General features: G+C 51.0%; 2 protein-coding genes across 4 annotated transcripts in view; one reads left to right on the forward strand and one right to left on the reverse strand.

Moving 5' to 3' along the window:
• NRDE2 (NRDE-2, necessary for RNA interference, domain containing) overlaps positions 1-4,689 on the forward strand; it is a 36,342-nt gene extending 31,653 nt beyond the window's left edge. The window contains exons 11-14 of one of the 2 annotated variants that reach the window (XM_006754720.2): positions 161-1,089; positions 1,737-1,875; positions 3,782-3,853; positions 4,305-4,689. In XM_006754720.2, coding sequence (XP_006754783.1) covers positions 161-1,089; positions 1,737-1,875; positions 3,782-3,853; positions 4,305-4,430 — 1,266 coding nt within the window. In that variant the 3' untranslated portion in view covers positions 4,431-4,689. Of the gene's footprint in view, positions 1-160; positions 1,090-1,736; positions 1,876-3,781; positions 3,854-4,304 lie in introns of those variants that run through there. The other variant, XM_015571431.1, reaches the window with a different exon arrangement.
• Positions 4,690-5,858: 1,169 nt separating this feature from the next.
• Positions 5,859-10,387, reverse strand: part of PSMC1 (proteasome 26S subunit, ATPase 1) — a 21,383-nt gene continuing 16,854 nt past the window's right edge. For both annotated transcript variants that reach the window (XM_006754721.2, XM_006754722.2), the window contains 5 exons: positions 9,908-10,004; positions 8,657-8,846; positions 7,874-8,025; positions 7,116-7,270; positions 5,859-6,184 (listed from right to left, as the gene is read on the reverse strand). In XM_006754721.2, coding sequence (XP_006754784.1) covers positions 6,050-6,184; positions 7,116-7,270; positions 7,874-8,025; positions 8,657-8,846; positions 9,908-10,004 — 729 coding nt within the window. In that variant the 3' untranslated portion in view covers positions 5,859-6,049. The remainder of the gene's footprint in view (positions 6,185-7,115; positions 7,271-7,873; positions 8,026-8,656; positions 8,847-9,907; positions 10,005-10,387) is intronic.

Below are 10,387 nucleotides of genomic sequence, written 5' to 3' on the forward strand. Positions count from 1 at the left end.
AAAAATCCTGATTTGTTTCCCAGCTTAGAGAGCCTAAGTGTTCACCAAACATGTGGTGAAGGAAGAAAGTGTAGACGCCTCGTGTGGCTTTCTCAGGCTGGCAGTACCCCGGGTTTAACATCATAGAGCATGTGGAGTTATTCTTTCCTTTTACCTCTAGGTCATTTGGTGTCTGCACACTAAAAACAAGAAGAGGTTAAAATCACGAGGAAAGAACTGCAAAAAACTAGCCAAGAATCTCCTTAAGGAGCCAGAAAACTGCAACAATTTTTGCCTCTGGAAGCAGTATGCACATCTGGAATGGTTGCTTGGCAACACAGAGGACGCCAGAAAAGTCTTCGATACAGCGCTCAGCACGGCAGGGAGCAGGGAGCTGAAGGACCCTGAGGTCTGTGAGCTCAGTCTGCTCTATGCTGAGCTGGAGCTGGAGCTGGCACCAGACACCAGAGTGGCCACCGCGGCCCGAGCTGTTCACATATTAACCAGGCTGGCTGAGAGCAGTCCCTATGGGCCCTACACTGGGCAAGTCCTGGCCATTCACATTTTGAAAGCTCGGAAGGCTTACGAACACGCACTGCAGGACTGTCTGTGTGAGGACCGCGTCTCCGATCCAGCTGCCACCGCCTCCCTGAGCCGCCTAGTTAGTGTGGTGAAATGCTTTATGCTCTTCCAGTATTTGACCATAGGGATCGATGCCGCCGTGCAGATATACGAGCAGGTATTTGCAAAACTGAAGGGCTCTCTTTCCCCCGAGGGCCCAGGCCTGGAGGCCAGTGCCTGCCCCCCAAGTGTGAGCAGCGTCCTCGAGGCCGTCACACTGATGTACACGAGCCTGCTCAGGTTCCACATGAAAGTCAGCGTGTACCCTCTGGCTCCTCTGCGGCAGGCGCTCTCAGAGGCTTTGAGGTTGTATCCGGGCAACCAGGTTCTTTGGAGGTCCTACGTTCAGCTTCAGAGCAAGTCCCACAGCGCCAGCAAGACCAGGAGGTTCTTCGGTGCCATCACCAGGTCTGCGGCACCCTTGGAGCCTTGGCTGTTTGCCATTGAAGCTGAGAAAATGAGGAAACGACTGGTGAAGACCGTCCAGAGGTAATCACGTTCATCTTGTTCGTGTGTCCACCTTATGGAACGTGCGTGTCCCCTGCCCTCTGAGCCTCGGCACAGAAATGGACATGGCCAGTGCTTGGCACATGGGGTGGGTAGGGTTTATAGAAGAGACTGCAAAGAGCAGCACCCGCAGGTGAGGCTTCTGTGGCCGGCCTCCTGGCCATGCCTTCTGGGACCCTGAGCCTTGCCGAGGTGGGGGGTGGGGATGGTCAGGCCTCCAGTGTCTGAGACGCTGTGGGGAAGGCATGTGGGTGAGAGCCAGGCCTGGAGTTGGACTCTGGGTGCAAACCCCAGCTCTTCCGTTCACCAGCTGTGACCTTGGACAGGCCACTTCGCCTCTCTCACAGGTTCCCGAGGAGCAAGGACTTGGTGTGTGACTTCTAGTCAGACTCGTGGTGGAGAAACCACGGAACCTGGGCACTGCCTTCCTCTGGCTTTGGCGGAGCGCATCCCATCTGTACTCCGCACCCCCAGCACCCCCAGCTCTGAGGGACAGCCCTGCCTCGGACAGGCCGTGAGCCAGTTGCTGCTGACGTCCGTTGTCACGAACACCTGCCTCTGTGCCTCTCTGCCTCTGGCGATGTCAGTGAGAGAACTGGTGCCGGGTTTCATGAGCCTTTGTCTTGCAGGGTAGATGGCAGGGAGGTCTACGCCACAATTCCTGAGACCGGCTTGACGCACCGGATCAGAGCCCTGTTTGAAAATGCGATCCGGAGTGAGCACGGCAGCCAGTGCCCCTTACTGTGGAGGATGTACTTGAGTTTTTTGGTAAGAAAGTACTTGGAGTTTTTGTTTTTTACGCAGAAAGTGCAGGTGTCCAGGGGCCCCGCGCGGGAAAGCTGGAGGCGCTTCCTTGTCCCCGCCCCTGGACGGGGATAATGTCAGGGCTCCCGGGAGTTGCATGTAGCAGTTTTACTCGAGGCATTTGGTGGGAGGACAGGGAGGAGTAGTTGCTGGGCGTTTTGGTGTGAGGCTTCGTCAGTATTTAGGGACGGTTGTTGGCGGCCTCGGAGACTTTTACGTGAACACCATACATGCAGCTCTGCCCCTTCTGCAGCTGTGACTTCAGTCCCGTGCCTGGTCCCAGTTAGTGCCCCAAGACGTTCCCAGGTGCCCGAGGAGACACACTTTCACCGTCACAGCCCCGCGGGGTCACAGGGTGCATGGGCGTCACCCACTGGTTAGATTGCAGCCCTGATGTAGTAACTGTACAGGGTCGGGGTTTAAGATGAGGAAATTTAAAGGTGGGCGCTGTCGTGAGAGGGAGCAGTTACATCCAAGGCCGTTGTAGAATAGGGAATTCCGAACAGAGGAAACCAGTGGTCTCACAGGCCTTCCCCTGGCCGAGACCCACTGTACGGTCCAGCGGAAGTGTCTGTGGCCAGTTGACAAGCGCAGAGAGCTGGTCCCTCTGAGGCCAGCCATCTCATAGAGGCACCTGGCTTGCGGTGCAGGACCTCTGGGTCTCACAGACACGGTGGGTGAGAACTTGCCGTAGTAAATCTTCTTCCAAAAACGAGGGGAAAATATCTCAAGTTTAGTCAGTATTTTTGGAGAGGACATTGGAGTACTTGGTTGAGCGAAGGAGGGACCGCTCACACTGGCCCTGGCGTGCGATGCAGAGGTCTAGCCCCAGAACGGCCGAGGCTCACGCCCGGGGGGAAGCAGGAGTGTTCAGCCAGAGGCTCTCGGGGGGGGACATGGGGAGGCTTGAACCTTTGATCACAGATGCTGGGTACAGCCCAAAGGTACAGTCTTGGTGATGGTGGGCGTTAACCTGAAAACATGGAAGAGGAAGTGAGCGGGCCTCGGTGGGCAGAGCTCCCGAGGCACAGATGGAAGTCTCTAGATGCCATTGCCAGGGCTTCCGGGAGGTTGGTTAGCAGCCCTCATGGAGCCATGCTGGACGCCAAGCACCAGCCACCGGGCAGAGACCTGGCGTCCCCTAGAAGGTTCTGGGAATGAGTCTGGAGGAGGTGGGTAGGTGGGTGCAAAGTCCAGAAACACGAGCTCTGCGAGCTTGGCTTGTGCCCACGAACAGCTGCGGACACTTGGCAGCTGGGGGAGCTGCCCGGTGGGCTGTGCATGGAGGAGCCGCCACGCAACAGGTCCCTTCCTGGGAAGTGGGGGACCCCCGGGGGGTTCCGCCTGCAGCTCCGGCCTCCACCAGGCGTGGAGAGAGGGCGTGTCTGAGTTGAGACTAAGGATATTATACCTGGAGAGAAACCTGCCGAATGTCTGCACCCTCTCCGACTGAGATGCCTGCCTGAAGTTTCCGTTCAGTGTTAGCCATTCAGCAGTCCTGGCTCTTTTCTCGGAGAGAGTTTTCAGAAAACGGCACGTGTTAAAGCAGATGTCTTCTCTGTGAAAAGCCATCAGCCTCACCACACACAGGGCCTCGGGTCCCAGGCACTGTTAGGAATGAAAGGCTGCAGGCCCACAGGGAGGAGATGCAGGCCAGACAGAAGTGGGAGCAGTCTGCACTCTGGGCCTGTTGGTGGAGGAATGGACCCCACAGCAGAGGCCCCAATCGCTAGCGTCCCCTGGTACGTAGACCCCACGGCTGGCTGCAGCTGAGGACCCGGCGTGGGTCAGTGCAGGGGTGGTCTCTGTAGCCTCAGTCTACTTGCTTCAATTCACCATTTTTGTATCCCCCCACCCCTCACCCCCTCAGGTTTCATTAGGAAATAAGGACAGAAGCAAGGGTGTGTTCTACAAAGCGCTTCAGAGTTGTCCTTGGGCAAAGGTAAGTTCTAAAGGCCATGGTATCTCCTGACATCTGAGGACCTTCCTGCCCCGTCAGTCCCCCGTGTCCGCCTGCCTGTCCGTCAGGGAGACGGGCCCATCCAGGCCCCTCTGGGGGAACTGCCCTGTGCAGCCTGAGCCAGTGGGCACGCTTCCAGTCTCTGCATGGAGCGGGGTTCAGGGTGTTGCTGTGGGTTTCCCGGCGTTTGCCCTGAGGCTACAGGCATTGGGGTCTATGGCCCGTCTGCCCTGTAGAGTCCGGTCAGACACTGAGAAACCTGTGTGCCAACTGGTCCCACCTGGAGTTGACTCCCTTTCACTGCCCCGAGGTCATGTCCTCTGAGGTGTTGCCGGAGTCAGGACAGCGAGGGGCTTGCGGGCTGTGGGGGGCGGAGGGCAGGCCTGCTGGGACAGGGAGTGGCTGGTGACCGGGCGGTGGCTCTCCTTCCTAGGCGCTGTACATGGATGCCGTGGAGTACTTCCCCGATGAGATGCAGGAGATCCTGGACCTGATGACCGAGAAGGAGCTGCGAGTGCGCCTGCCCCTCGAGGAGCTGGAGCTGTTGCTGGAGGACTAGCGACCGGGGATGGGCCACACCTCAGGGCATGTCCCTGCCCTGGGAGCTGGGGGAGCACGAGGTGGGATCAGGTGTGCGAGCATGCATGCCAGCAGACCCGTTTTTAAAGTTTTTTAGATAATTTGTGTCTGGGTTGTGTCTCATCTCTTGCACATTTTTTTGGATGTGCCAGTGACACAGAAGCACTCGTTTTACATATTATAGATGCGCATCTTGTGTTTACATGTACATAGACAAGAACAGGGCAGTGGTAACCAAATCTGTGGTTGGCGTGTGCGAGTTTGTTCCGCTCCTTCTCTGCCTCACCAGTGCACGGGTGAATGACCCGCTCAGTTGGCACCCATGATGGTCCTTGCCAAGTCTTTTGGGTTCGCAGTCGTGATTAGAAAGGTCTGGTTACTCAACACCAGGAGCTCCTCCCCCGGGACTGGTTAGTAGAGTAGATTCCGCCCTATCTTCAGATCAGGGCAGTAGGGAGTCATTACAACTTGTGTTTAGAAAAGTGTTATTCCCTCAGCCTCCTGGTGATGCCTCCGCCGTGGACCAGCCTGTTAGAGATGTAGGCCCAGGCCCGCACCAGCTCTGTGTCAGTATCTGCTCAGACAGGACCCTGGGGGACTCGTGTGCAGTGGGGAAACACTGCCCGAGGAGACCAGGCACCCTGCTGAGGGGGCAGCACTGTCCCCAGCTCCTTCCACCAGACCCACCCCTGCCCATGAGGCGTGCGGAGGTCCGTGTCCTGAGCTGTGCACAGGGCTGCTGAGGGGGAGGAGTTTTGTGAGGGCTGTCCAGCTGCTTTGGCTTTTTAGTCAGTCTCTAGAATCGAAGAAGAAAAATTTCTTTGGCAACTCATCCAGGAAAGCCAGTGAGTGGAACAGAACTCTGGCTACAGACATGGACATTAAGTTGGGAAAAGGGGAGGGCAGTGTCTCAGAGCCCACGAGGATGTTCGCCAGCCAGATACGTGCTGCCCCACTTACTGGCTTTAAGACTAAACAGTTGCGAGGAAGAGAAGTGCAGGATTTACATGGAGAAAAGGAGAGAAGCTGACACTTAAATGCTCTTAAGAAGGATGGTTTCTGAACCTAGGGACAAGCCAGGCAGGGCTGGAATGAGCTTCTTCATCCCTGACCTTTCCAGATTTCTCTTATCAGCACCAATGCTGCCCAAGTGCTGGGAACCTACAGCCACAGGAACGCAGCCTTTGTTGCTGGAGGGTCAGCGATGGCTGGCACGTGGCTATGGAGTCACAGCCTCCCCACTGGCTGCTTCCCCACTGGCTGCACAGCCACCACCCGCTCTGGGGCGTGACGTGAGGGCAGCAGGCATTGAAGGCTGCACTCTGATCGCCCAGAACAGAAGCTTCCCTGACACCCAATCCACCTGCTGAGCAGCGGGTGTGGATGCTCCAGACACAGGAGGACCTGCTTGAGAAAGAACTCGCTTTATTGGGAATGGAGCGCTGCACGTCGGGCTCCTGCACGCGGTGCTCAGAGAGGTACACAGGGCACATAATGAAGAGCAACTGCAACGGGCTCCTCTGGGCAACTCCCCACCTCCTCCCTCCCCAGGGTCGGCACCCCTGACCTGACCACTTCCTTGAAGGCAACTGAGGTTCCCTAGAGATAAAGCCCCTCAGGGGTGCCTTCTTGTTTTTTATACAGAACATTTTCTTTCGATTTTTTGAAGTCTTCATTTGTGACTTTCATTCTTCGTTCTCTCAAGGCCATGAGACCAGCTTCTGTACAGATTGCCTGTAAGAAAGAACGGTATGTTCAGAAAGTGAAATACTTTTTATTTTTATTCTAACAATTCAGAGAGCTATTTGGAAATAAGGTGGAAGACACTTGTTTTAAACACAAATTACTCTAGATTTATTTGGGAAAAGGTTAGATTTTTTAAATGCGTTAAGCATTGTCATTGTTTTCTCAAAGGACATGAGGCGGCTTAGACTGGAGTAACTAAGGAAGAGGACTGGCCAGGACGTAAGGCTCAGGTGCTAACCAGCCGTGTGGCCTGGCAGGTCAGTGAGTTCTCACAGCCCCACCTTAAAGGGAGAGATATTTCTAAGTAATAGGTGATTTATACACGGAAATTTAGAGGTAACCGTGTATGACCATTTCATTTACCAATAGGCATAAGAGAACATTTAGTAAATGAATACATAATATTCACTTTAATATATTTACTTTTTAAATAATCACCTGTTACAAAACAAGATATAAACAATGAAATGATATAAACAATCCTAGCATTGAAGTTCCTATTTGGTTAAGGTTCAGCAGAAAAAACATGTGCATAGAAAGATAAAGCAAACGGTAAAATGGCAACATTTGGTAAATCGAAGTAATGGTGTATATGGGTGTTTACTAGTTGCAACTGTTATGAAGGCTTAAAGTATTTCAAAGTAAAGAAGTTGGTGCAAAATCAAATTTCTGTTTTAAGAAGAGAGATTTTACTTCCCAACCAAGACACTAATGTAGTCCACAGATCCAGGGATATACAGCGCAGGCAGCGGCATGAAAGGCCACATCTGCGTCTCACCCTACCTAATCTACCAGAAACCGGATCTTCCCATAAAGAGCAGGATGCAGCATATCCAGTGCTATCCTGGTCACCTGGGAAGAACCATCCTCACTCACAGAGGGATGTGATCAAACAAGAGTCCAGCAGCGCAGTTCTCACCTTGATGTCAGCACCAGAGAGGTCGTCCTTAGCCATGATCAAGTCGTCCAGTGTCACGTCATCAGCCAGCGTCATTCTGCTGGTGTGGATCTGAAAGATGCGCTTCTTGGTCTTTTCATCGGGCAGGGGGAACTCTATCTTCCTGTCGATGCGGCCTGCAAGTACAGAGGCTTCAGTGGCAGCTCTGTGCAGCCCCAGCTGTGCCCGCGCCTGTCTCCTCATGTGCAGTTTCAGTGTCCTTTGGAAGGGGTCCAGATCTTAAAAGGTGAACACTCACCTTCCTAGTTTGTAAGTTTCTATGTTTGACTTCACTTATTTTCTCTGCTACCTCCAGAAACAAATGAAAGGAATGGGTCCTGAATGGCACATTTAGTGCAAAAGGACAGATCAGTCTGGTTAAAAAAATTACGAAGAGGGTAAAGAAATTAGCTACCCCTGCTTTCACTGCTAAATGAATGCAAAAATTGAGCCTAAACTATTATATGAATTACTTTTTCATTTCTTCAGGAAAAAAGTCCTTGAGGCTTAGAAGGGAGTACCCAGGAAAGAAAAGATCACATAACATTGGAATTCAAAAAGCCGCACTGCACAGACTATATCATGCTCTTATCTATAACCTCAAGGTTACTCTAAATTTCAGTGCAATGTTGCCTTTACATGTATCATTTTATAATCTCATAAGCTCCCCAAACTACACGTAAGAAGCACAAATACACACAGACAGCTATTCTCCATGATGAGGCAAAAGCAAATGTGACCTGGTCTGATTAGTGCTGGATCCAGAGTTTCTATTCGGTTTGTGGCCATGATGACTTTCACGTCTCCCCTTGAATCAAATCCATCCAACTGGTTCAACAGTTCCAACATTGTTCGCTGAATTTCTCTCTCACCACCGGAGTTTGAGTCATATCTTTGGAAAAAAAGGAGAAGGAATGAAGACCCAACTGATCTGTTAACGGGAAATTACAGCAAAAAACTCAACCCAACAGCCAGGTTACACAGCTCATTATTTTCTTTGTAGCAGTTTTCATTGCCTAAGTTTTCTCTCCCAGTTTGGTGTCCCCCAACCTGCTGAGTGCTCCCTGAGGCCAGAGTCTAGACGGAGCCTGGCTCAGAGCAGATGCTCAGGTTGTGGTTACTGACCGACCAATCTTCAGGTTCAAACCACCCAGTAGGTGGGAGAGCAGAGCCTACAGCATCAGGGAAAGCCAGAGTAGGAACTGGCAAACACTGAGGCCACAGGAAGTGCTCAATGACCACTCAGAGAAGAGCTACATGGTTTTTCCCTCTAAAGCAGCGGTTCTCAATCCGTGGGTCACGACCCTTTTGGCGTCAAACGACCCTTTCACAGGGGTGGCCTAAGACCATCCTGCATATCAGATATTTACATTACGATTCATAACAGTAGCAACGTTATAGTTATGAAGTAGCAACGAAAATAATTTTATGGTTGGGTCACAACATGAGGAACTGTATTTAAAGGGCCAGAAGGTTGAGAACCACTGCTCTAAAGGATACAAAACAGGTAAAAGAAAGTCTACCTTTTTGTCCCAATGGCATCAATTTCATCAATAAACACAATCGATGGTGCATGTTCTTCAGCAACTCGAAACAATTCCCGAACGAGCTTGGGCCCATCGCCTAGGTACTTCTGAATAAGTTCAGAGCCAACCACTCTCAAGAAAGTGGCTGAGGTTTGGTTTGCTACTGCTTTAGCCAGTAAGGTTTTACCTATTTTAGATTAAAAAGACAAAGGGAAAAAATCCTCAGACTCTGTCATTACCTACTTAAGTGGATATTAAAAATGGACAGATTCCTATGATGAAAAGGCATGCCACCCTCTTGGGTACATGATTTTAAGTCAATCAAATAATCTTCCTCCTTTGTAATTTACATAGCAATGAAATGCTAAGTCCTAGACTGCACAATTTACACAGGTCAATTACATATATACTAGAGGCCCGGTGCACGATGGGGGCCGGGGAAGGGACCATGGGAGGTTGGCTCCAGGGTGTGTACCACCAGTCTTGGCCAATCCCTGATCGGCGGGACCCTAGCAGCAAGCTCACCTACAGGTCGGAGCATCTGCCCCCCGGTGGTCAGGGTGCGTCATAGCGACTGATCAAACGAACGGTCGGACACTTAGCATATCAGGCGTTTATTATATAGGATTTTTTTTAACCTTCATGCATTTATTCATCTAATATGAATATTTAGTGCCAGTGGACCAGGAGAATGAACCTAATCTGAACAGCACAGGGTAGGTTTTAAATCATGACCCTCCGCTATGGCTCTGGTGCATGATCACACTCCAGATGACACATCGTAATCCTCAGGGAGGGGCCCAGACAACCAGTGTTTTTAAAGCTCCCAAGGTGATGCCAATGTACAGCCAAGGTGAAGCACCCTCTTTTATTGAGCTCTTCTTACAGAATAGTTTCAATAGACTCACATTGCTTTTATAAATATTTGAAGGCATTATATTTTACAGCATATACTTCTACTGTGTTTGAGTATAGGAGTTTTGGGGAACTGTTCCTAATATTGTTTTTCTTAACACACTGACTCTGTGCAGTCTACAATTTCAAGTCCTAAGTTCAGTTTCTTAGTGCATCTATTATACAGGTAAATACTTTTTTATGTAATAGGTATTTTTCCAGAGAAGCTGCTTATCCCAAAATTCCAAAATATTGCTTAGAACACCGTTTTAAACTAAGGACTGTGTAACTCACTAACGCTGCTGCTCAAGTTGAGCTGAGTGCCTGAAAGTGTCAAACCCACAGCACACATACCTGTGCCAGGTGGCCCATAGAGAATGACCCCCTTAGGGGGCTTTATACCCATCTCTTCGTAATACTCAGGATGAGTGAGAGGAAGTTCCACAGATTCCTATAGGAAACAAACACTACGTAAAGTGAAAAGCTTTCTTACTGAAATCACCACCATAGTCATGAACTGGCATCACGAGCATGTCTCACTTGCAACAAAAAATACGCTAAGATTTCAATTACTCTTGTTGGAGACAACGTGCTTGACGTCACTAGTAGCAAGGACACACTGAAAAAGACACCCACCCCCTCTCTTCCTAATGGCACCCCATTTCCCCTTCCCTTCTTTGTAGAAGTCAGCTTTGAATAACATCTAAAACTTCCTCAGCAAATGAAACTTAAAAATTCAGACAGGAACTGGCAAGGTTTTCTGATTGCTGTTGCCACCCTGGCCATTCCCAGCTGTGGAAAGGTCACCAGTGAGATCCCTGCCAGCTCTGAGGG

This window comes from Myotis davidii, unplaced genomic scaffold (genome assembly GCF_000327345.1).
Source record: "Myotis davidii unplaced genomic scaffold, ASM32734v1 scaffold732, whole genome shotgun sequence".
Classification (NCBI taxonomy): domain Eukaryota; kingdom Metazoa; phylum Chordata; class Mammalia; order Chiroptera; family Vespertilionidae; genus Myotis; species Myotis davidii.